The sequence below is a fragment of the Drosophila subobscura genome, chromosome A, assembly GCF_008121235.1.
Source record: "Drosophila subobscura isolate 14011-0131.10 chromosome A, UCBerk_Dsub_1.0, whole genome shotgun sequence".
NCBI classification, from domain to species: Eukaryota; Metazoa; Arthropoda; class Insecta; order Diptera; family Drosophilidae; genus Drosophila; species Drosophila subobscura.
The window spans coordinates 977,333-1,004,320 of NC_048530.1; the positions used below are offsets into that span (position 1 = coordinate 977,333).

At 42.7% G+C, this 26,988-nt stretch overlaps 2 protein-coding genes across 2 annotated transcripts; both read left to right on the plus strand.

Annotated features, from left to right (window-relative positions):
* The first annotated feature begins 8,574 nt into the window (after positions 1–8,574).
* On the plus strand, positions 8,575–10,557 carry LOC117892263. The gene is given in 6 exon segments (XM_034798383.1): positions 8,575–9,061; positions 9,135–9,489; positions 9,548–9,621; positions 9,693–9,813; positions 9,816–10,290; positions 10,354–10,557. Coding segments are annotated over 6 exon segments (1,557 nt in total). The 5' UTR covers positions 8,575–8,733.
* Positions 10,558–16,212: 5,655 nt separating this feature from the next.
* On the plus strand, positions 16,213–18,101 carry LOC117898513 (sin3 histone deacetylase corepressor complex component SDS3). The gene is made up of 4 exons (XM_034807975.1): positions 16,213–16,405; positions 16,498–16,615; positions 16,700–17,408; positions 17,467–18,101. Exons 1-4 carry the CDS (start codon positions 16,330–16,332, stop codon positions 17,551–17,553), a joined length of 990 nt encoding a protein of 329 aa, XP_034663866.1. The 5' UTR covers positions 16,213–16,329; the 3' UTR covers positions 17,554–18,101.
* The last annotated feature ends 8,887 nt before the right edge of the window (positions 18,102–26,988 follow it).

The window sequence follows — 26,988 nt, forward strand, 5'->3', positions numbered from 1 at the left end:
ACGGAGTCAAAACATGAGTGGATAACGGACATTTGCATGCATGTGTGTAAATATACAGCTGCGCATCTCAATTGAGAGAGCACTTGTCTGAGTGTACAGATAATTCTCAACTGCAAAAGAGAGAGAGAGAGAGGGAGAATAACTCAAAGACATTTCGCGGTTTTTTTGTCACTCCTCCCATAGACTTTTTAAGACACACACATAGCCCCCCACCAACCCCCCTCTTCAACTCTCTCTCATCTCTAACGCTTTTCGCTGCATGTGTATGCTTGTGTGTAATTGTTCAGCTGAGCATCTTCTCAATCGAGAGAGCACTTGCCTAAGTGGGCAGAGAATTCTCAAGTGGAAACAGAGAGACACATATGTATCCCTCATTCCTTCCCTGCCTATGGAACCATGAGTCCACTCCCCTCTCCCCAACCACCAACATCACGGGAAACAGAGAGAGAAAGGGCACTTGCCAGCCGCTGGTGTTTTACAGTACGCGGGTTTTTTTGGCAATTCTCATTATTTTCGTTCCCAAGGCATGTTAATAGTGAAAACCTGCATTTGTTTCTCTCCCTCCCCTCCCACAATAGAACGCCTGATTCAAACAGATTAATCAGCCTAATCATAGGTATGAATACATACATATGTACATGTACATATGTATGTATGCACATGTACATACATACATATTTACAAATGTATGTTCAACTTATTGCCTTGGCGGGTGGGTGCGGATTGTCTTGTTGCGAACATGTGATATTACTAGGAAGGCAGGCTATTTCTCTCTCTCCCTGTGAGCCCTTCCACCTTTTGTCTTTGGTTGAACAGGCCGCGCACTGCACACGGCAGAGTGACCGATGGAGAGGTGTAGGGGTTGTTGACCATTGAATGTTTATTTTTTTACAGTTTGACTATAATAATTATCTGATCTGATCTAGATTGAACAATCTGGTAGATATGGTCATGTATCATATGTATCTACACCGACATACATACATATGTATGTACATATGTACATCTCTTCTTACGCCAACACGCTCCTTTAGCTCGCCACCCTCCCCTAGAAACACACACTGCAGAGTCGCGGCAGAGGCAGCGGCAGAGGTAGCGGCAGAGGCAGAGGCAGTGACGTGTCAGGGGCCAGGCCATAAACAGCGCGAAGCAGAGTGTGAATGCTGCGGGACGGGGTGGGTTTGGCCACTGCAAATTAATTTCTTCATTGTGGCTATAATAATGATCCAATCGTATCCCAATTTGGTGATCTAATAGATATGGTCATTCCCTACGGAATGGCGTTTTTAGTTTTCTGCTATTTTTTTTCAAAATTGTAGATTTGTGAGGTTTTCGCCCTTTTGCGGGGGCGGAAGGGGGCGGGGCTCATTTTTGAAATACACTAGTTTCATTGTGAGCATACAGCAGTCTGGATGCAAAATTTGGTGGCTCTAGCTCTTATAGTCTCTGAGAACTAGCCGACAAACAAGACGGACAGACGGACAGACGGACGGACGGACAGACGGACAGACAGACATGGCTCAATCGACTCGGCTATTGATGCTGATCAAGAATATATATACTTTATGGGGTCGGAGACGTTTCCTTCTGTGCGTTACATACATTCACTTTGTGCACAAATACAATATCCCCTATTTACTCTTCGAGTACCGGGTATAAAAAACTAAATACGGAGAATAATTGTCGTAAATGTGGAGTCAGAGTTGCCGAAAAAGCTCGGCAGCTTCCAACATTTTGGTGACCCCGACGTGATTGCCGTGAACTTATAGTGCGTTAAAGTGTTTAAACATTTAATTCTTCGAATTTTAAACATATGTATAACTCAACATTTGCTAAGAGAAAGAGCGAACAAAAGTAGTTGTGGCCGACCGTGGCAGTGCTATCGGCCCGCTATTCGTTTTCGTTTTCTCTTTCACCGTCTGCTTCAGCCTGCGCAACGCACTGTCGAGACCGGCTGCATAGAGTTCTAAGCGAGGTCCGTTAGCTTTTTTCGTCTACTCTTTCGTCGTTTGCTTCAGCCCATCTCGTGACCGGCTGCAATAACTCTCTTTGGAATTCGAACTCGAAATCAGTGCACTCTCTCGATCGTTCTCTCGCGCACATAAAAAGTGCCGCAAAAGTGAACACACAAACGTTTGAGCTTGTATCGCTTGTTGAAAAATCGAATTTAACTTCGACTAATACACTCCGCGTCAACTATCTAGAGCCGAAAATGGGAAATGGAAAAATAATAGAAAAAGTGGATCGTTTCCTATGGCAAATGAGGCAGGTGAAACACATAGCGAGTCGGTGGCATTTGGCGCTGCTCCAAGTGGTGGAAGTTTTAGTGCCAACGCAGCACACAGCACACAATTCCCTGCGTCCCGGATTGCTTATTTGAAGTTGAAAACTAGATCTATTTTTGATAGGCTAGAATCAATACGCACGGATATGGATATTGAGAAGCTGTGCCAGATGGATGAGTATGACTTGCGCGGACTGCTGGAATCACTAACGGAGCTTAAATCGAGTTTTGTTGTGGCCCACACCAGCTTAGAGGAAATGGATTTTGAGTCCATGTCCAGTGAAGTACCTGGCAAATTCGACTCGTCCGTATTATCATTGCAGACCATTCTTCAGCGCGAGCTTGGAAGTCGGTACAGCACCAAGCATTGTTCGACAATCAACCCCAACTCAAGTGCATCCCAATCAATCGTCGTTATGGCCAATCGATCTCGGTTACCTCAGCTGGAGCTGCCAAAGTTTAGTGGAATTTACACGGAGTGGGCCAATTTCTTCTCAATGTTCACCGCGATCATTGACAAGGAGTCCGAGCTAACCCCTATCGAAAAGCTGCAGCATCTACGTTCCTGTTTGAGTGGCGCAGCCCTCAATACCATCAGCTCATTGGAGATAAATGAGGCTAATTATATCGTGGCATTAGATATTTTAAAGCGTCGCTTTGATAATAAACGTTTTATTTTGCAGGCACACATCAGAGGGATTTTTGGGTTGGAGAAGGCTGACGCATCGGTGGGCAAGCTGAGGGAACTGACTGACAGAGTCACCTCACATATTCGTGCAATGGAATCGCTGGCTAGTAAGGAAGAAGTAGCAGACTGTATTCTTGTACAGACAGTATTTCAGAAGCTGGACAAGGCCACTCAGAGCAGATGGGAGGAGACTTCGTCGAATCAAGAGCTGCCGTCATGGGAAAAATTGTCTGGATTTTTGGAAAAGAGATGTCGAACGCTTGAAAATGCGGATCAATCAACGCAAGGGCAAGATCAGGTTGGCAAGTCCGGGAAAACCGTGAGTACGCATCATAGAAAATCCGTTTCTTGTGTGTTATGCGAGGGCACGAACCATATGATTGCCAATTGTCCACGGTTTGCACCTCTGTCGCCGAATGATCGTCAGGTGGAAGCAAAGCGGCTCTTATTATGCCTTAATTGCTTACGAAAGGGCCATCTTTTGAAGGATTGTAAATCCGGTCCCTGCCGTACTTGCCGATCGAAGCACCACACGCTTTTGCATTTCGTTCGTCCAACAGAGACATTTCAATCTGCTTCTACGAATAAAGCCTCGCAACAACAACCAAGTCATAGTGCCATGGTAGCCATGTCGTCCTCATTGCCTCAAGCCCTAATATCCCAAAGTCATTCTGATGCTGTGCTGTTAGCCACCGTCGTCGGTCTCGTAAAAAACAACGTTGGAACTTTCGTGCCATGTCGCGCACTTTTGGACATAGGATCACAATTACATTTCGTCACAAGTCGTCTAGCTAATCAGCTAAAAATTAGAAAAACCAAATCGTTTACCGCGGTCTCTGGCATAGGAGATGCTAGCTTCTCAACTGAAGGTATCTCGGTGGATCTCGTTCTGAAATCGCGGATTTCAGAGTTCACCACTAGCATCACTTCCGTCGTTGCCCAGAAGATCACGGACAAGCAACCCAGCATCCCAATTAGCGTCTCTAATTGGAATATCCCGTCTAATATACAGCTTGCTGACCCTTCGTTCCACAAGCCGCAACGGATTGACCTGCTCATCGGAGCTGGACTGTTCTTCGAGTTGCTGTGTGTGGGACAAATTCAGCTGGCGCCTGGACTTCCGTTGCTGCAGAAGACACATTTCGGATGGATCATTTCTGGTGGCGGGCACTCGGCCCCCAACCTGTCTTCGTTTGTCGCAGCCCACTCTTCGGATTGCGGGCACTCGGGCGTGCATTTGGCCCCCAACACATCGTCGGTTATCGCAGCCCAATCTTCGGATGACACCAATCACAGCATTCGGCTTGATGAGCTGGTTCGTCAATTTTGGGAAGTGGAGCACATCTTTGAGCCAATCGCTAGGGCAACAAAGGAGGAGCTGCCCTGCGAGGAACACTTTGTCAACCATCACACTCGTCTTCCCTCCGGGGAATATTCTGTTCGCTTGCCTATGAAGCGAAGTCTGGAGTCCTTGGGTGATTCCTTCTTGCAAGCTAAACGGCGCTTGGAAAATTTGGAGCGGAAGTTCGTCCGCAATCCAGCTCTTTATGTAAATTATTCGGCATTCATGAAGGAGTACTTGTCCCTTGGCCATATGTCTCTGGTGCCCAGCGAAGATAGGCAAAAGTGCCAATATTTCTTGCCTCATCACTGCGTCATCAAAGAGGACAGCTCCACAACAAAGCTGAGAGTCGTATTCGATGGCTCTGCAGCTACCACATCTGGTCTTTCGCTAAACGATCTGCTAATGTCAGGTCCCACCATTCAAGCCAAGCTGTTTCACACCCTTATCCGTTTTCGTGCATTTCCTATTGCTCTTACAGGTGATATATCGAAAATGTATAGGTGTGTGCGTGTCTCTATGCCTGATACCATGCTCCAATGCATATTGTGGAGGGACTCTCTGGACGACGACATACAGGTCTTCAAATTAAACACAGTCACCTATGGTACTAAGCCTGCATCGTTTTTAGCTATTCGAGCTGTGCATCAGCTAGCCATGGATGAGTCTTCGTCGTACCCATTAGGATCGCAAACCATTCTACAAGACTTCTACGTGGATGACATGATTTCTGGAGGCAATTCGGTCGAGGAAGTGTTGGAAATTATGACTCAAACCAAGGATCTTCTCGCTCGAGGCAATTTTCAATTGCGGAAATGGTGTTCCAACTCCCCTGATGTTCTTCGTATGGCCCCAGATCCCGAAAAGGAAAGTTTTTGAAGTTGGATGATGGAAGCGATGTAACCAAAGCTCATTTGGGAGCCACATAAGGACAATTTTTTATTTACATTTGCTCCTCAAATCGGTGTTGGCAAGCACACTAAGCGTTCGGTGCTGTCAACAATTGCGCGATGCTATGATCCTATGGGTTTAGTCGGGCCTACATTGACAAAAGCGAAAATCATCATGCAGCGCATGTGGAGAGACAAGCTGCATTGGGATGAAAGTCTTCCTCAGCCTTTGGAATCGGCTTGGGCGGATTTTTGCTCGGACTTCGCTACTGTAGGACACGCTTCATTCCCACGTTACATACTTCTACCTAAATCAAGGTTCGAACTACATGCCGTCTGTGATGCAAGCCTCCAAGCCTATGGAGCCTGTATCTATGCTCGATCGTTTACGGATACTGCCGTTGAGGTTCATTTACTTTGCTCGAAGGCTAGGGTTGCTCCATTAAAGACCCTCACGGTGCCTAAACTTGAATTATGTGCAGCGTTCTTATTGGCCAATTTACTTCGCGAAATAAGAAAAATGAGCATTGTTGGTCGGACTCCACTGTAGTCTTGTCTTGGCTGCGAGAAGAGTCTTCCAAATTCAACGTCTTTCTGTCGAATAAGATCTCTGCCATACAACAACTTACTAGGGGCATGGAGTGGCGCTATGTACCAACTGAGATGAACCCGGCTGACATTCTATCAAAGGGAGCAGCACCTCAGGAGCTCTTGCAATCGAGTTTGTGGATGCATGGACCATCCTTCTTGCAAGGCGAAAGAAGTTGTTGGCCCGAAAGGTGCTCGCCAGAAGTCAACCTTCCGGAAATTCGACATCGGGTATTGCTGTCATCTGAGCGGTTCGACATCTCGCGTTCGTTTAAGCACATCAACTCATTCGGAGTCATGATGCGCATCTTTGGTTACGTTCACAAGTTCATCAGAGGAAAGAAGTCGCCGGACCTCACTTCTGAAGACCTTCGAAATGGATCACATCTGCTATGTCGGATCGTTCAACACGCCCATCTTTACCCTGAATACCGTGCTCTTCGAAGGGGGAGTTGCGTGGAGTCCACTAGCAGTATATCATCGCTGTCGCCGTTTATAGATGACTTTGGTCTCATTCGCGTTGGTGGCCGTCTACAACACTCAACTCTCAACTTCGATGCTCGTCACCCAATCATTTTGCCCAGGGATCATGGGATCATGGGATCAGGGATTTGACGTTCGCCATAATAAATCATTTTCATCGAAAACATCATCATGCTGGTCCACAGTCGCTACTTGGAGCGATTCGTCTGCAGTTCTGTCCCATCGGCGGCATGAAAACCGTATCTCGAGCCTTGCGGAAATGCATTATCTGCTGTAGATCCAGACCTCGTCTAGTTGAACACATCATGGCTGACCTACCAAAGGATCGAGTGCAGGATTCGCCTGCATTTAGCGTTTGTGGAATTGACTACTGCGGTCCCTTCTACTATAAGCCAGAAGGGCGCAGTCGATCGCTGATGAAATGCTACATCAGCGTCTTTATCTGCTTTGCAACAAAGGCCGTCTGGTTAGAACTCGTGAAGGACTTGACAACTGCTGCTTTCTTGAGTGCCCTCAAACGGTTCGTTGCCACTCGCGGCATTCCCCGGTGTATTTGGTCGGACAATGCCACAAACTTTGTGGGAGCAAGGAATGAGTTGGAGGACCTTCGGCAGCTATTTTTGAGCGAGAAGCATCGTGATGAAGTGCACAATCACTGCATCAACAACGGCTTTGATTGGAAATTTATACCACCTCGCTCGCCCCATTTCGGTGGCTTATGGGAGGCAGCAGTGAAGATGGCCAAGAAGCATTTGTATCGCTCCATGGGATCTTCCCTCTTTACCTTCGATGAGCTGCGGACCCTGGTTTACCAAATCCAGGCAGTAATCAATTCTCGACCTCTTATTGCTATTTCAGAAAACCCTGAAGATCTTGGCGTCCTCACACCAGGACATTTTCTAATTGGTCGTCCGCTGATGGAGTTTCCCGAGCCAGACGTAACGGTTCTAAACTTCAGTAGATTGGATTGCTGGCAACGAGTCGCCTGTGCACAGCAGATCTTTTGGAAGCGTTGGAGTGAGGAGTACTTGACTCTACTCCAACAACGTGCCAAATGGCGCACACCGCAGCCTTCCATTCAAGTCAACGACGTCGTCTGCATCAAGGATGGGAACCTGCCGCCGTTGAAGTGGCCTTTGGCCAGGGTGATCGAGGTCATCGCTGGAGCTGATGGGACTGTGCGAGTCGCCGTCCTGCGGACACCATCCGGAACCACTCGACGAGCTGTCAATAAGCTGTGCGTCCTACCCGTTGAGGATCCTGTTAAAAGCCCTGGTCTTTCAACGGGGGGGAGTATGTTCGGAGCAGCAGCAGCTACATAATTACTAAGAGCAGCTCGCCTTGTTTACATGTATACTCTCTTTATACGCTCTTATACTAGTTTGCTATTGTCGCGCTCATCTCTCCCTCTTACAGTGCATAGAAGCGCACGCATATGTATGCACCCTTCGAACTGTTTATATTGCAGTGCTTTGCCCTTTTATAGTTGCAGTCTAAAATATTGTTGATCGCCGCACGTCGCCGAGCCGTCCAAATTAGTTCTACAAAATTCCAACTCGATCCCGTTATATATAAACGAGCTCTAACTCATTGTACATTTTAACAACCCGAATATTAGTTCACGGCCACGCCCCTTCAAATTGTATAATTTCGTAAAATAATAAACAAAATTAAAAAAAAATAAATACGGAGAATAATTGTCGTAAATGTGGAGTCAGAGTTGCCGAAAAAGCTCGGCAGCTTCCAACAGATTCTAAATAATTTCAAAGCATTTTAATCTTTTTGAACATTCCCATTAATCGCCAATACGAACCGTGGCCCTCAGATATTATTCAATATTCTTAGAAGGTTTCAGGCATGTTGGTTGTTATACAACCACTCTTAGCAATAATTAACAGCAATATTCAATCAATCTGTATTTCTTTTGGTGCATCATTATAATTTTCTTCTATGCATTGCCTAATCAATTTACTCCGATTAAAGTCCAAGTAGCTTGAAAGTAAAGTTACTAAACGAAAAAGAGTTTATGATACAATACTTATAATACACCTACTCTAAATAGTCAGAACGCTACACGTTTCTCAACCGATAAAATATCACAAATTCTTTAAACTCAATCCAGACTGTTTATGCATTTGTTATCGCATATGAGAAATGGTACTGGGAACTCTTTACATTGGCTTGATCGGGTTGAGTGGTTTGTGTAGAAGCAGCATAGTCAATGTTGACCACGCTTGTCCGATAACTTAACTAGCAGACTTAGCCAATCTTGATCAGCCTCTTGAGATAATAGATTACCTATTAATTGCTCCGGTGCTTGGCCGTGGATCTCTACGAAGCGTTCTGTGGCAAAAACAGCTATGGACGACCTTCCCTTATCGGAGCTGAAGCCCTCGGACATAAAAGCAGACAAATACTGTTAGCAAAACAATCAATCGCTGACTACAGACCCCGAGACATGGGCACCAGAAGACTAGTAATCCAGCTGCTGCTGTTGTGCTCCCTGGCACTCGGCAGCGTCAGCGCCATTACCAGTGCCTGCTTTAGTGTCAGCCTTGAGCATCAACCAATACCCATGGCCCCCGTGAACTATGTTGCCGCATCGAGACTGCGTCGCTTAGCGATAGAGTTCTTTGACTGCTATAAGAACATTACGCTGGCGGACTTATCAATGGAAATGAATCAGGATAACCGTGCGCTTCCTTCCGCGCAGGATCTAGAGTGCCTGGCAGACCTGACACTACTCACACAGAACTTGGGCTCAGCAAAGATCTGGGCACTCAGAAGTACATTTAATTTCTACATTGATGCTGGGATACCCTTTGATACTCTATCTTTTTTATTCTTTCAAATCTAAAGTGATCGATTCGTGGGGCTCACTGCCTTCAGGAGTCCTCTACGGAAACTTGAGAGACCTTGGAAACTACGACGAGTGTCTCAACGTTGATCACGTTGTCTCCACAAGTCACAGCGTCCGGGGAAAGTACTGCTTTGCCAAGGTCTCGCTCGCCTCGAGCACTTTGTCGCTACTCAGCATAAAGACAGCGGTCTGCTTTCCTGCATCCTGCTCAGCTGCTCACATGGACACAATGCTGCGACGGCTGTTCGAGAAGTTGCTCAACGTGGAGATTAGTACGGACCATCAGTTGGTGGATGAGAACACGTGCAGGAGTGCCGAGAAGAAGCCCTATGCTGGCCTCACCATATTCACCATGTAAGTTACTTTCTATGCTGATATTTCTGGGTAGATTTTCTTACTCACATCCCTCCAGAGTTGTGCTATCGGTGTTGTGTGCTTTGATGGTCCTATCCACGTTCTATGACTATTTATTCATTGAGGATCAGAGTAAGTGACTGTACAGAGACTAAACCAAGTTTAAATGTATTTAAAATTATGCCTTAACTTCTTTTTCGTAGAACAATTTTCACCGCTCGTCAAGGCCTTCTCGGCGCGTGCGAACTCGCGTGTACTCTTCCGGATTGTAGACACCAAGTCAAACCCCAATATTATTGACTGTGGGTGGTATACGGATTTCTTAATTTTTTCAGTTTTTCCCATACCAGCGATGCAATGCCAAGGATATACTTCTCCACGCACACTCGGGCCTCGCCATATCTTGTAGGTATCCTCTTCGGTTACTTCTTGCACGCGAACCGGGGCGTTGCGGTAAAACTTAACCGCACTGTGGTTTTCCTGGGCTGGCTGATAAGCCTTGCCCTGCTCTTCACCTGCATTTTTTCGTTATATGGATACCACAACAACAACAAAGCACTGCCTATTGTGAATGATGCCTTCAATCTGACACTGACACGCATTGCGTGGCCCCTGGGGCTGTGCTGGGTAGTGTTTGCCTGTATGCACGGCTATGGCGGCCTGGCCAACAGCTTCCTAGCGTCGCCACTGTGGCAGCCTCTGTCGAAACTTTCCTACTCCGCCTACATCTTTCACATGTTCATCGAGAGTCTCAACGGTGGCATTACGCGCACCAACACCTTCTTCAGTGACTATCAAGTGGTAGGTACAGATGTTATTTGATCGCGGGGAGACAGCTAAAGACTGAAATTCACCTGCCTCTAGATGCTTCGTTTCTGGGGCGACTTTGGTTTCACACTGCTGCTCGCCTTCTTCGTGTACATTCTAATCGAGGCACCCTTCGGTAATCTGGAAAGCCTCTTGCTGTCCACTCACAGGACCAAGAAAAATCTTGACCTCGACGCGCAGCAAAAGACCGTCGAGGCCATCGAAGACCAGCGACTGATTCCCCACCTGCTCCTGCTCTAGTGACGAAGTCGCCCCTGACTGAAGTAAAAATCAAAGAGAAACCAACGAACAATTAGATTTAAATTGTAGATTTTCATATTTATAATAGTTTTAAACATTTGTTTTTCTATTACTATAACATTAAATGGTACATGCATATAATGTATGTAAATACCGAAATTTTGTTCACTTCATTATAAATATGTTAATGCCCTGCAGAGTATTGTCATTTTTAAGACCCACAGGTGAACACATCATAGTTTACGATACAGTCTTACAAACTCTTTGAATATTACAAAAATGGCATACGTACATATGTGCGTAATTTACACATTAATCTTTTGCAAGTTTCAATCAAATATAAAGTCTAAAATATCACTGTGTAATGTGAAGCTGCAACGCGCCACAACTTTTATACCTGGTACTCCAGTCAGTGTTGGTGGGAGAAGTGTTGCAGATGTAGAAAAAATTTTAAATTAAAACCAGTAGGGACGTGTGAGACGCTTCTTACGAGTCACAACTTTTATACCCGGCACTCAGTACTACATCTGCACCTTAGCGGTTATTTGTCAAATTTAACATTTTTTCTTCATCTGTCATCTACAACAACAAAACGCTCACGCCAACACGCTCCTTAACTCGCCACCCTCCCCTAGAGCAACACACTACAGAGTCAAGGCAGAGTCGCGGCAGAGGCAGAGGCAGAGACGTGTCAGGGGCAGAGGCCATAAACTGCGCGAAGCAGAGTGTGAATGAGAAAATGTGTAAAAAACAAATATAAGCTGCGGGACGCGGTGGGTTTGGCCACTGCAAATTAATTTCTTCATTGTGGCTATAATAATGATCCAATCGTATCCCAATTTGGTGATCTGATAGATATACTCATTCCCTACGGAATAGCGTTTTTAGATTTGGGAGGTTTTCGCCCTTTTCCGGGGGCGGAAGGGGGCGTGGCTCATTTTTGAAATACACTTGTAACAGTGTGAGCATACAGAAGTCTGGATGCAAAATTTGGTGGCTCTAGCTTTTATAGTCTCTGAGTACTAGGCGCTCATCAGGACGGACAGACGGACAGACGGACGGACGGACAGAAGGACAGACAGACATGGCTCAATCGACTCGGCTATTGATGCTGATCAAGAATATATATACTTAATGGGGTCGGAAACGTTTCCTTCTGTGCGTTACATACAACCGTTATTCGCACAAATACAATATTCCCTATTTACTCTTCGAGTACCGCGTATAATTATACATATGAACAAACAAATAACTCAGCTTCCACAAACTCCCAAGCGCATTTTATGGCATTCGCATCGAAATGTTGCTTGTGGTTCAGGTTCCAGATCTCCAGCGGCCGATCTCCATTTCGCCGCTGTTGTCCCCTTCCCCATCACCCACCACCCCATACTAAACAAACTAGCAATTCATTTCAAAACGTTTTAATTTCACTTCAAAAACTTAACACATACCTAAACATAAATCCCTACACTAAATATTGGTGGCGCGTCCTCCTACTCCCGCCTCCTCAACTCACTACACTGGGTGGAAATAAGTGGGTGTAAATAAATATAAATAAATAAATAAATATAAATACTACATATAAAGTGTAACATGAATATGGGGAATAAATATATGAGGGTCGGTTAATTAAATTAAATATTAAATATTTATATACATATATATATTTATATAGGTATTTATGTATGTTGGTATATTAGGGCGTTTTTAAGGTGTATGTGTTTATGTAGGCGTTTTTATTTAATTAATTATCTGTTGTCGCTGTTGTGTATTTATTTTATGTATTTATGGTGGGCGCATTTAATTGTGTATTATTTATCTGTCGGTGTGTGTGTTTAGGTGGCGTATTTATTTTAATTCATTTATTCTTATTGGCGGCTCTGTTAAGGCGGGCTCGCGCCCGGGCAGGGGTGTGACCAATACCGCGGGCCGGGGAATGGAAATTTGTCCAAATCCAGGAGGCCAGCCTGCTCTATCTTCTCCTTTTTGTTTGGATGCGGGTAAAAATCCTCTGGCCAGTCCAGCTGGTCAGCTTGAAATCCGTGATCCCTCAAAGTGGGCCAGATTTGGTGCTCCACGGTCTAACACACACTTTTTACGCCTTACTTTGCCGACGGTTATTTTTCTACTACCTGCCTGCTTAGCGTAGCTGCTCTATCCAGCCCCTCTCAATGCAGTTAATCCCATCTCTTCTATTACCCTAGAACCAAGTTACAAGGGCATGGCATGGCATTTCTTTGAGGGTGTGGGTGAGCTGGCTCGTGGATCCCGCAATGTTTTCGAGCCTCTCTTATATTTTCCTTCTCTCTCTCTCCGGCACCGTTTATCGCCTTGCCCCTTCACCTATCGCCCTGCCAACCGTCCAAAAAAAAATGCTGCTAAATCCAGTATTTTGCCGATCGATTTCCTTCGACTGCAAAAGTTTTTTTGTCGATCTGAGTACTGCCTGGCGAACAGCCGCTAGAAAGTAACTTGTGCGCACAACATTTTGTTATCGGTTCCATACGAATATCATCCCTGATTTTTTTTGCGACCCCTTTTTTTTCGATCTGAGTACTAGCACTAACCAAATAGTATAATAGATATCCAGCTTTGAAGAAGCAAAACGTCACCGCCAAATGTGCGCCTTGGAGTCCCAGGCCTCTGCCTGGAGTCCCGCCTACAAGTATTAGTGCTTGTAGAACACGCAGCAGAAGCCCAAGCTACATGGGTATTAGTGCTTGTAGAGCGCGCAGCTAGAAGCTACATTTGTATAAGTTCGTGTAGCCAATGATTTTGTAGCGCACCAAACCGGTTTTGTCTTCATTCACACGGACACTGCAAGCAATGTATGTGTTGGTGCGTTGACTTCCTAAACTGTGATGGAAAGAAAATTCGTTTTGATGATTTGATTTTGTTTTCGGGGCTTGGCGTATGAACCTGACCTGCCGCAACATGTGCAGAATGAGGGGTGGGGGTTGGTGGCCAGACCCTTGGGGGTTGGAAAAAATAAATATACCAATAAAAGTTGTTATTGTATTTGAATGCTGTAATTGTTTTAAATGCAGATTTTATACTGCTTTATTCAAAATTGTATGCATATTATGGAAACGCCGTCGCTTCTCGACTTCGTTGCTGCCGTTTTATCAACATTGTTACCAAATCCATCTTTTACAGACAAATCATTTCATTTCATTTCATACAACTTTTCAACTGCTGTTCTCGTCGTCGTTTCTGTTCTCGACTTCATGTGCGCTTTAATTGTTAGCGCTTGAAACCTTTACATTTTTTTTTTTTGCTTGTGAGCTAACATACCATTCAAAATGAAAACCCTCAAGACTTTATGAAGTAGCTTGCCCCTCAATATCAAAATAAATTTGTTTTGTGTGACCTTTATATGCTTTATATAATTTAGGGTGAAAGGGGTAACGGATATTAACATCTGAATATGTATACAAATAATGAATTGCGGCAATCGACTTTGCGATACAAATATTTCCCATTAGAGTATTCAGAGTCACGGTGTGAACAAGCAAGAAGTTTTGACGGAACTAAAATCTGCATGGGTCTATGCAGATTTTAGTGCCTTGCTTGGGCATCAAATTTGAGGTCAGTTGTCCAAATCTCGATTTGCCGATGGGAGACGGAGGAAAATGTGCAAGTGTTAATGTGTGTGTACATGTGCAAGGCAGCCGCCTTGCCATCAAACATGTCTCCATGTCCCGTTCCGTCAAAACTTCTTGCTTGTTCACACCGTGACTCTGAATACTCTAATGGGAAATATTTGTATCGCAAAGTCGATTGCCGCAATTCATTATTTGTATACATATTCAGATGTTAATATCCGTTACCCCTTTCACCCTAAATTATATAAAGCATATAAAGGTCACACAAAACAAATTTATTTTGATATTGAGGGGCAAGCTACTTCATAAAGTCTTGAGGGTTTTCATTTTGAATGGTATGTTAGCTCACAAGCAAAAAAAAAAAAAAAATGAAAAGGTTTCAAGCGCTAACAATTAAAGCGCACATGAAGTCGAGAACAGAAACGACGACGAGAACAGCAGTTGAAAAGTTGTATGAAATGAAATGAAATGATTTGTCTGTAAAAGATGGATTTGGTAACAATGTTGATAATACGGCAGCAACGAAGTCGAGAAGCGACGGCGTTTCCATAATATGCATAAAATTTTGAATAAAGCAGTATAAAATCTGCATTTAAAACAATTACAGCATTCAAATACAATAACAACTTTTATTGGTATATTTATTTTTTCCAACCCTTAAGGGTCTGGCCACCAACCCCCACCCCTCATTCTGCACATGTTGCGGCAGGTCAGGTTCATACGCCAAGCCCCGAAAACAAAATCAAATCATCAAAACGAATTTTCTTTCCATCACAGTTTAGGAAGTCAACGCACCAACACATACATTGCTTGCAGTGTCCGTGTGAATGAAGACAAAACCGGTTTGGTGCGCTACAAAATCATTGGCTACACGAACTTATACAAATGTAGCTTCTAGCTGCGCGCTCTACAAGCACTAATACCCATGTAGCTTGGGCTTCTGCTGCGTGTTCTACAAGCACTAATACTTGTAGCCGGGACTCCAAGGCGCACATTTGGCGGTGACGTTTTGCTTCTTCAAAGCTGGATATCTATTATACTATTTGGTTAGTGGTACTAGGCTTTAAAAATATTCAATACTATCGATTGAAACACATTCAGTGTGACCGCGAAATTATCGATAAAATATACCGTCAGGGCCTCGAAAATATACCGAAATATACTTTTACATTTTCAAAATATACCGTAAAATATACCGTGGAAAAAAAATTCATTTATTTAAATAAAAACGTATCACAACCATATTATTTTTCTATTGCAGATAGTTTCTTTCCTTTCTTCGTAGACCTTAAAAGGCAAAACATTATTTTCCTTTATATTCACCCTATTCACTATCGTCATCACTTCAAGTTCCTTTAAGTTAAGGAAAATAAATTTTTTTTCGCGTTCGAAATGTTTACAACCATTTTTCTCTCTTAAATTGTGTCTTATATGTGTATAATGGATTAGATACATTATTGATCGTAAATCTATTTCTTAAGTTGATTTTTATTCAAGTCTCTTCAGAACATAGTCGCCCAGGCGAAAGCGTTTGATACGGGCAATATAAGCCCATTTCACGAAACGGTAGGTAGTGCTCTGAAGCAGGAGCTTTTACGTTGATTCGGCTCTTCTGACTTTGGCAGCTAAACTTTTTATCTAGACAAACGAATCAACCTATGTATAAACGAAAGACGAATATGTTAACATAGCGAACGAGAAGCTAATAGAAAACACATTTTTGTAAAAGTACTTTTGATCGTCTACAAAAGATTGTAAAAAATGCTTCCTTGTGCTTTTGAGTGTCAGCGTGTTGTCAAATTGATGCAATGCGACTCATAATGTCGATATTGAATGCCTTGAAATAAGTATCGATCCAATTTTGCTCCAGCATATCAAATTTTTAGTGTCTGGAAGAGCCTCCCCATTCCTGACTATAATATTTTTTTAAATCCGTTGAAAATCTTCTCAAAAATGTGTTACCTTCTGTTGTCGAAATATACCAATATACCGTCGACTCAATTTCGACGTCAAAATATACCGAAAAGTATAAAATATACGGTCACCCTGATTCACAAGCATGTAAATTTTTGCTTGTGTATTCATCGGCCTTCATTGAAGAAATAAACAATTGCTTAAAACTTGTTGGAGAGCTACACAAAAGGCTGCATTTTAAAAGTAAAACAAAATGTCCAACTACTATAGCTTCTACACACGCGACAACTACGATGACGAATCCATTGGAGACGAGCGCAGTGAAGAAGGTTAGTGCGTGGCTGTGTTACCCATAAAAAAAGCAGACTCGTCGATTTCTCATCATGAAATGCCAAAAAATGCTTAAAAATGCCCATTCTAGATACAGACGACGCGAGCGAAACAGAATTCCGGAGTCCCAATCACTACGGTGGCACCAACGGTACATCAAACTACAGCACAAACAACAAAATTGGCAGCAACAGCGAGTTAAAAGAGCAGTAAGTCTGAAAAAATCGATATCCGATCTGCATATGTAGGCTACTTAATTTGTTTACCCTTCCTGTCTCCCCTTTTATTAACAGAATGTACCAGCACAAACTTCTCAATCTGCAAAAGCAAATGGTGGAACTAAATCAGCTCATCCATCCAGAGTACATAAAACGCGTTAAGAAGCTGGACAACCAACTGAAGGAGCGTCGTAGGCTGAATGAGATATACAAGGATTACATGCGCGAGTGCGTAGAACGAGACTACATTTTGGAGAAGAAGGCTGCCCAGAAAGAGTACGACGAGAAGATGATGGATCTTAAGGACAATCTGATATCAGATTTTGAGGACCGAAAGCGATTGATTGAAAACGAACGGTATAGTTTGGAGCTAACCAACGATTCCATGGAGATAAAAACGACGGTGACGCGAAAGTTACGCCGACGTCCGAACGAACCAATGCCGGTGATAGAAAAGCGTCGAAAACCAGCCACCGGTCAGCTCCTAGTCTATCAGCTAGACGACAAGGAAATTGAATCTGATCTCAAGGTTATACAACGCGGCAAGCCTTTGGGACCAAACATCATGCATCAAAACGGCCTTGTTTCCTACACAAACGCCCAACAGCAGCAGTCGCACATGCTACTGAACGACCTGACGGCTAACAGCTACGTGGAAACACGCATCGAGGACAACAAGTTGCTTTACGAGAGGCGATGGTTCTGCCGTGGCCAGCAGGTCTATGTAGAAGGCAAGGACCTGAGTAAATTTGCAGCTACCATCACGGCCATCGGTAATGAAGTGGTACGTCCTCCTGTCACTCGTGTCTCAATTTTTTTGCCTTACCGCTTTCCATTTTCAGGTTTGGGTGAAGCGTACGAACGAGAGCAAGGTCAAGATCAACATGTCGCATTTGGCCAAAGGAAAAATATCGATAAAGCGTCGATAGCCATAAGAGTGCCAGTTTTGGTTCGATCCCACAGCATTAGCCCTCCAGAAAATCAGTCCCTTCAAGTTCACATTCTAGAAAGATTTTATTTGTACATATTCATGCATATGTGCATACAAATGTATGTACATCTCTCTGCGTCCGTTTTTCTGTTTCCATGCAATTTACTTACTACGCCTGGGTTACTTTTTATCTGCATAAACAAGATAATATCGAAATAGTTTTTTCCAATAGTGGGATGATCGTGAAAATGTTCGGAACGGCCGGTTTTAATCAACATTTAATCATAATTCCTACTCGACGCAATACTATTGTTTTCGCGTAGCAAAACCTATTCAAATTAATTTTAAAATGTGTGCTCAGCATGTACATATCTAATAGTGGAAAATTATGTTAGCACTCATTTTCTGTTTAAAGTGGATCAATTAACTAGTCGAACTGACTTAGCATTAGCTTTCACGAATTTCGATATATGGGAACTGGGCCGTAGGTTAAGTGAAAAATTGATTTTAACAAGCTAAAAATAATAAAACATTATGTATGAATTAGTAATATTTGTTAAATTGGTAATTAATAGTAAGATTAATTAATTGGCTCTTGCTGCGATCACCTCACAAAGTTATTACAAACTTCGGTGCAACTTCAGGCAGCGTTCAGGAATGTATGTATGTATGTATGTACATCATATGAGAATATGGCCAGTCTAGTGGCATCTTCAAGTTAAGGCAGTGCAGGTGATCGGATCTTCTGCCAGAGCAGCAGCAAGGATATGATAACTTCAGATTCTGAAATATTAATGAACCAAAAAACCCTCAGTTTGTTCTTGTTGAAAGTGAAGTGCAACATAGAACAGCTGTTTGGTCGCTCATGCAAAATCGTAGTATTTTTTTGACTTTGGTATAAGGCTTGACTCGGCACGGCCACTAACCAAATAGTATAGTAGACTGCCAACCTAGGGCAAGCGAAACGTCACCGCTAAATGTGCGTCTTGGAGTCCCAGGCCTCTGCCGGAGCCCCAGCTACAAGTATTAGTGCGTGTAGAACACGCAGCTAGAAGCCCCAGCTCCATTTGTATTAGTGCGTGTAGAGCACGCAGCTAGAAGCCCCAGCTACATTTGTATAAGTGCGTGTAGCCAATGATTTTGTAGCGCTCCAAACCGGTTTTGTCTTGATTCACACGGACACTGCAAGTAATGTATGTGTTGGTGCGTTGACTTGCTGAACTGCGATGGAACGAAAATTCGTTTTGATGATTTGATTTTGTTTTCGGGGCTTGGCGTATGAACCTGACCTGCCGCAACATGTGCAGAATGAGGGGTGGGGGTTGGTGGCCAGACCCTTGGGGGTTGGAAAAAATAAATATACCAATAAAAGTTGTTTTTGGAATTGAATGCTGTAATTGTTTTAAATGCAGATTTTATACTGCTTTATTCAAATTTGGATGCATATTATGGAAACGCCGTCGCTTCTCGACTTCGTTGCTGCCGTATTATCAACATTGTTACCAAATCCATCTTTTACAGACAAATCTTTTCAGATAAATATAAATACATATATGTACATATATGCATATACATATGTATACATATGTACATACAACTTTCCAATTGCTGTTCTCGTCGTCGTGTGCGCTTTAATTGTTAGCGCTTGAAACCTTTAGCATTTTTATACCCGGTACTCGAAGAGTAAATAGGGTATATTGTATTTGTGCGGATAACGGTTGTATGTAACGCACAGAAGGAAACGTTTCCGACCCCATAAAGTATATATATTCTTGATCAGCATCAATAGCCGAGTCGATTGGGCCATGTCTGTCTGTCCGTCCGTCCGTCCGTCCGTCCGTCCGTCCGTCCTTATGAGCGCCTGGATCTCAGAGACTATAAGAGCTGGAGCCACCAAATTTTGCATCCAGACTTCTGTATGCTCACACTGTTACAAGTGTATTTCAAAAATGAGCCACGCCCCCTTCCGCCTCCGCAAAAGGGCGAAAACCTCCCAAATCTACAATTTTGAAGATAGCAGAAAACTAAAAACGCCATTTCGTAGGGAATGACCATATCTATCAGATCACCAAATTGGGAAACGATTGGATCATTTTTAAAGCCACAATGAAGAAATGAATTTGCAGTGGCCAAACCCACCCCGTCCCGCAGCATTAACACTCTGCATCGCGCTGTCCCCTGACACGTCTCTGCCTTTGTCTCTGCCTCTGTCTATGCCTCTGCCGCGACTCTGCAGTGTGTGTCTATAGGGGAGGGTGGCGAGCTAAAGGAGCGTGTTGGCGTGAGCAGTGTTGTTGATGTATGTAGATGACAGATGAAGAAAAAATTTAAAATTTTTTCAAATAACCGCTAAGTTGCAGATGTAGTATTGAGTGCCGGGTATAAAAGTTGTGACGCGTAAGAAGCGTCTCACACGTCCCTTCTCGTTTTTGTTGCTTGTGAGCTCACATACCATTCAAAATGAAAACCCTCAAGACTTTATGAAGAAGCTTACCTCTCAATATCAAAATAAATTTATTTTGTGTGACCTTTATATGCTTTATATAATTTAGGATGAAAAAACATCTGAATATGTACATATACAAATAATGAATTACGGCAATTGACTTTGCTTGCCCTAAGTTGGCAGTCTACTATACTATTTGGTTAGTGGCACGGCCACTAACCAAATAGTATAATAGATATCCAGCTTTGAAGAAGCAAAACGTCACCGCAAAATGTGCGCCTTGGAGTCCCAGGCCTCTGCCTGGAGTCCCGGCTACAAGTATTAGTGCATGTAGAACACGCAGCAGAAGCCCAAGCTACATGGGTATTAGTGTTTGTAGAGCGCGCAGCTAGAAGCTACATTTGTATAAGTTCGTGTAGCCAATGATTTTGTAGCGCTCCAAACCGGTTTCACACGGACACTGCAAGCAATGTATGTGTTGGTGCGTTGACTTCCTAAACTCACAGTTTAGGAAAGAAAATTCGTTTTGATGATTTGATTTTGTTTTCGGGGCTTGGCGTATGAACCTGACCTGCCGCAACATGTGCAGAATGAGGGGTGGGGGTTGGTGGCCAGACCCTTGGGGGTTGGAAAAAATAAATATACCAATAAAAGTTGTTATTGTATTTGAATGCTGTAATTTTTTTAAATGCAGATTTTATGCTGCTTTATTCAAAATTGTATGCATATTATGGAAACGCCGTCGCTTCTCGACTTCGTTGCTACCGTATTATCAACATTGTTACCAAATCCATCTTTTACAGACAAATCATTTCATTTCATTTCATACAACTTTTCAACTGCTGTTCTCGTCGTCGTTTCTGTTCTCGACTTCATGTGCGCTTTAATTGTTAGCGCTTGAAACCTTTTCTTTTTTTTTTTTTTTGCTTGTGAGCTAACATACCATTCAAAATGAAAACCCTCAAGACTTTATGAAGTAGCTTGCCCCTCAATATCAAAATAAATTTGTTTTGTGTGACCTTTATATGCCTTATATAATTTAGGGTGAAAGGGGTAACGGATATTAACATCTGAATATGTATACAAATAATGAATTGCGGCAATCGACTTTGCGATACAAATATTTCCCATTAGAGTATTCAGAGTCACGGTGTGAACAAGCAAAAAGTTTTGACGGAACGGGACATGGAGACATGTTTGATGGCAAGGCGGCTGCCTTGCACATGTACACATTAACACTTGCACATTTTCCTCCGTCTCCCATCGGCAAATCGAGATTTGGACAACTGACCTCAAATTTGATGCCCAAGCAAGGCACTAAAATCTGCATAGACCCACCGCGTACTTTTTTTTTGTTTTATTTGTGTACATAATTTACATATGTATGTATAATGTACATACTATGTATGTGTAAATTTATTGCACAATGAGCTAACGATCAGCTTAACTATAAATTATAAATACAAACAAATGTACAAAATTACATACATACAGTATATATATAGTATATATATATTCTTCATCTATTACTATTACTACTACAATATATATATATACAATATATATATAAATATATAAACATATATATATATTTATATAAAAAAAAATAATAAGTACGCGGTGGGTCTATGCAGATTTTAGTGCCTTGCTTGGGCATCAAATTTGAGGTCAGTTGTCCAAATCTCGATTTGCCGATGGGAGACGGAGGAAAATGTGCAAGTGTTAATGTACATGTGCAAGGCAGCCGCCTTGCCATCAAACATGTCTCCATGTCCCGTTCCGTCAAAACTTTTGCTTGTTCACACCGTGACTTGAATACTCTAATGGGAAATATTTGTATCGCAAAAGTCGATTGCCGCAATTCATTATTTGTATACATATTCAGATGTTAATATCCGTTACCCCTTTCACCCTAAATTATATAAGGCATATAAAGGTCACACAAAACAAATTTATTTTGATATTGAGGGGCAAGCTACTTCCATAAAGTCTTGAGGGTTTTCATTTTGAATGGTATGTTAGCTCACAAGCAAAAAAAAATGAAAAGGTTTCAAGCGCCAACAATTAAAGCGCACATGAAGTCGAGAACAGAAACGACGACGAGAACAGCAGTTGAAAAGTTGTATGAAATGAAATGAAATGATTTGTCTGTAAAAGATGGATTTGGTAACAATGTTGATAATACGGTAGCAACGAAGTCGAGAAGCGACGGCGTTTCCATAATATGCATACAATTTTGAATAAAGCAGTATAAAATCTGCATTTAAAAAATTACAGCATTCAAATACAATAACAACTTTTATTGGTATATTTATTTTTCCAACCCCCAAGGGTCTGGCCACCAACCCCACCCCTCATTCTGCACATGTTGCGGCAGGTCAGGTTCATACGCCAAGCCCCGAAAAACAAAATCAAATCATCAAAACGAATTTTCTTTCCTAAACTGTGAGTTTAGGAAGTCAACGCACCAACACATACATTGCTTGCAGTGTCCGTGTGAAACCGGTTTGGAGCGCTACAAAAATCATTGGCTACACGAACTTATACAAATGTAGCTTCTAACTGCGCGCTCTACAAACACTAATACCCATGTAGCTTGGGCTTCTGCTGCGTGTTCTACATGCACTAATACTTGTAGCCGGGACTCCAGGCAGAGGCCTGGGACTCCAAGGCGCACATTTTGCGGTGACGTTTTGCTTCTTCAAAGCTGGATATCTATTATACTATTTGGTTAGTGGCACGGCCCTCTCCATTGTGCATGGGGAAAGGCATAAAGCAACTATATAAGGAGGTATCGTCGGCAAAAATAAGCAGAACGTGCGAGTGAAAAGTGCGAGTGAAATACAGCTCTCGCTGTAAGTGTGAGGGCAACGACAATGGAGTGTACTGATTAACCATTTGAAGGCAATGTGAAAAAAACATAATAAACATAATAATCAGGGACCGCAAATAACAGTTATGAAGGCTAAATTGAAGTAAATAAATCAATGTGAAGGAGATATGTTAAAATCATAATTAATTCTTAGATAGATATTTTAAAAACAAATTGTCACAATATTGAAAGACATGAAACATTAACAGGCACATAAACAAAGAACAAGAAACAATTACACTATTTAAAACAAAAAGAAAAAGCATATAAATAACAAAATAGCATATATGAACACGAATATTGTAAAGCATTTAGTAATAAGTACACTACTATGTTGTGTAAATTGTACATATGCAAGTCATAAGATATAGAGGGCGCTACGCTATATAATATAACTGCCTAAAAGAGATTTTAAACGGAGAAGTAGCAACCTGCGACGCAACAGAGCAACCTGTCACCAACCATTCGAAATAGACGGTTCTGCTCCAATCAAATATAACAGCTGCATGAGGAAATCGTTCGTTCTCTTTCGTAGTGACCAGACGTGTTTTTGTTTTGCGCTCCGTATTTTCCGTTCTATTTTGGATAAACAACCGGGTTTTTTTCAAAATAACTCTTCTAATAATTGCCTAATAACTTGCCACTTTTCTTACATATGTTAATACGCGAGTGCATGCCTTTTATTTGTTTAGAATTGTAATTTAATCGTGTTAAATTGTGCGTCGGTTGGTTGTGTGTTTGTGCTTTTTCTTTTTTGTAAGTACGCCCTCACAATTAGCCGCTCTCTCTTGTAGTTGCGCTTCTGCCTTCCACTCTCTAGCTCGAATAACTGTTCTCCCTCTCTCGCTCTCAATACTTTCTGTGCAGTAGCGCGCGCTAGCTGTCGCTGCGTTTCTTCTTTCTCTACTCTCTGCGCTCATCTGTTTTCGATCCCGCTTTAAGCACGGCTTATTTGCATTTGTCGGCAATTCACTGCTATTTGTTTTTTGAGAAAATAATTTTTATATTTCATTATTTCATTTATTTATTTCGTTTTTTTATTTCTATATTTAATATAAATAATGGAATACGTGGTTGTGTGTTCCGCTAAGGCTTGCAAGAAGCAGATCACCCACGACCAGCCGAACATCCCATGCTGGCTCTGCGATAATGTAGTGCACGCAAAATGTATTGGGTTTTCAGGCCTCGTGGGTGACGAAATTCCAAACCGTAATGGTCTGCATTACAGTTGCGAGGCATGTCGGTCTGTCGAGAACGACATGGTCACATTTATGAGGCAGACGCGAAAGGGCTTTAAGGAGCTGACCGTGGGCTTTAAGAAGCAGTACGATCGGCTTCTAGCCATGGAGTCTCAATTCAGCGGTTTTAAACTGCCAGTTAGCACTGTAGCGTCCGTGTCTGTCGAGTCCGTTCCAAAGCCCATCCCATCTATTTCGATCCCACCAGTTAATAAACGTCCCGGACCACCGGATATTGCCGTCACAGGTATCAGACCTGTGGTGCCAAAACCTCTGGTGGGAGTCCCACCAAAGCGGCAAGTTTTTGTCTCTCGGCTTGCCCCTGACCTCACATCTAATGATGTAAATGCTTTTATACAAAGCAAAATAAAAACCGATGGCTTAAAGGTGGAGAAGTTTAATTTCTCTTATGCCAGGGAGATATCCTCTTTCAAGATTAGCGTGTCTCCAACTCATTTCGAGACCATTTGCTCATCCAAATTTTGGCCAGAGCACCTGGTTGTGAAAGAGTTTAAGGCTAAGAAGAAAAATAGGCCCCCCATAACTCTTCCTAGTAGTGAGGCCAGTGCTCCTTCCTCCTCTACTCTTTCCTCTTCTGCTTATTCCTCCTCTGCTCTGCCCACCTCTTCCTACTGCAATTCCTCGCAGTCAAAAAACTAATTTCCCTCGTTGTAGCCTATCAAAATGCTCGCGGCTTACGTAGTAAGCTGAGCACACTTTTTATGGATAGTTTCACATTTTCATCCCATGTTATTGTGTTTACCGAAACCTGGTTAAAGCCGGACATTCTTAGTTCCGAAGTTTTGGCAGATAGGTAAACAATTTATAGAAATGATCGTTCGTCTCGGCGTGGAGGAGGCGTTCTGATTGCAGTAAACTCTTACTTCACGTCGGAACTTTTCATAGTCCAGGTTTCACAAGACTTGGAATTCCTCTGTGTTAGACTGATTCTTCCCGGCCAGTCTATTTATGTCACTTGCTCGTATTTTCCACCGACTTCGGATGTATTAATATACGAGCAGCACTTGTCCGCCTTAAAAACTGTATCTTCCTCGCTATCTGACAAAGACCATTTAATAGTTCTTGGGGATTTCAACCTGCCAGGTACTGTTTGGTCTTCGGTTAACGAGTCAAATAACCTTGTGCCCATGTCACGACATGATTTTATTGATGGCTTATTAGACCTATCCCTGTCTCAAGTCAACCATGTGAAAAACTCCTTGGGTCGATTGCTTGATCTGTGCTTTGTCTCGGATCCGACCTTAGCGTTGTTAACACGAGCACTCCCGCTCACTATTCCTGAAGACTGCTGTCATCCTACTTTCGAAGTGTCGGTAGATATTGGACCTACTGTATCGGATCGTGCGGGTAGGCTATCTGAACGCGTCCGCTGCTTTCGTAAAGCCGAGTTTACGAAGCTCAATAACTTAATTAGGGATTTTGATTGGTCCGCTCTGTACTCGTGCACTGACGTCATTGAAGGCACAAACATTTTTTACAATGTACTTGACACAATTTTTGACACGTGTGTCCCACTCTCATGTCCGACTAGATCTTCGAAACCACCTTGGTTCACCAAAGAGTTATCCAGTCTAAAGAACCTAAAATCAAGACTATTTAAAAAATCTCAAGAAGTTGGTTCTCCCTCTTCGCTTTCTAATTACTTAATAGCTCGGTCAAATTTCACTGTTCTTAATGCTCAATGCTATAGGAACTACTTCGATGCAGGATACGTTTTTCACAGGACCCTAAACAGTTCTACAGCTTCGTAAACAGTTAGCGTAGAACGTCCGCACATCCATCCATGCTATCATTTTTGAATATGTCGGCAAACATTGATCAGGCAATCGCCGATCTTTTTGCACAATTTTTCCAAACCACCTATTCCCAGGAAAGCTACCCAGGCACTATGTATCCATATAGTTTACCAAGGTCGAATGGCATTTTCTGCCCTATGTTAAATGAAGGCTCCTTACTTTATGAAGAGGAAGACCTCTCTTAAGAAGAGGAAGGGAGTGAGTCGAGGATATAATGTGATAGAGAGAATTTTAATCCGAGCATAACACTCTAAAGGGCTCGTGCAAGGCATAATTCGATCTACACATTGGAAGGAACAAAGGAATATAGTTTCTAGTGGGTCTAATGGGAATCGTAAAGTTTACGCGGCTCAACAAGTCAGGGCTGTCTACATCCCCCTTGATCAAGTTGTGCATAAAAATTACACCAAGCATTTTTCTACGACTAACTAAGGATGGAAGATTTATTAAAAGAAGTCTACTACGGTAGGATGGCAGTCTCACAGTTGCATCCCAGTTGAGGCCCCGTAGGGCAAATAATAAGAAGTTTTTCTGTACTGATTCAATACGGTCCTGATGTATGTTGTACTGAGGGCACCATACACATGAGCCGTATTCTAAAATCGGACGAACAAGCGAGATTAAGAGATTCTTCGTTAAATAGGGGTCATCAAATTCCTTTGACCACCTCTTTATAAACCCAAGCACACCCATGGCTTTATTTACCATGGTAGAAATGTGTTCAGAAAACTTTAACTTGGGGTCTAGTTTAACACCAAGATCATCAACTAATGTAATTCTCTCAAGAGAACTACCGCAGAGGGTGTAAGGTGCCAGTAAGGGGCTGGAGCGATGAAAAGTCATTACTTTGCACTTCGAGGCATTAAGGTGTAACATATTTGCGCAACACCATGACTGAAAGCTATTGAGATCAGATTGCAAGCGAGAGTGAAATGAGATGTCCTTATACTGGACACAGAGCTTAACATCATCCGCATACATAAGTATTCGAGAATTTGTTAAGACAGAAGGCAGGTCATTAATAAAGAGTGTGAAAAGTAAGGGGCCTAAATGGCTACCC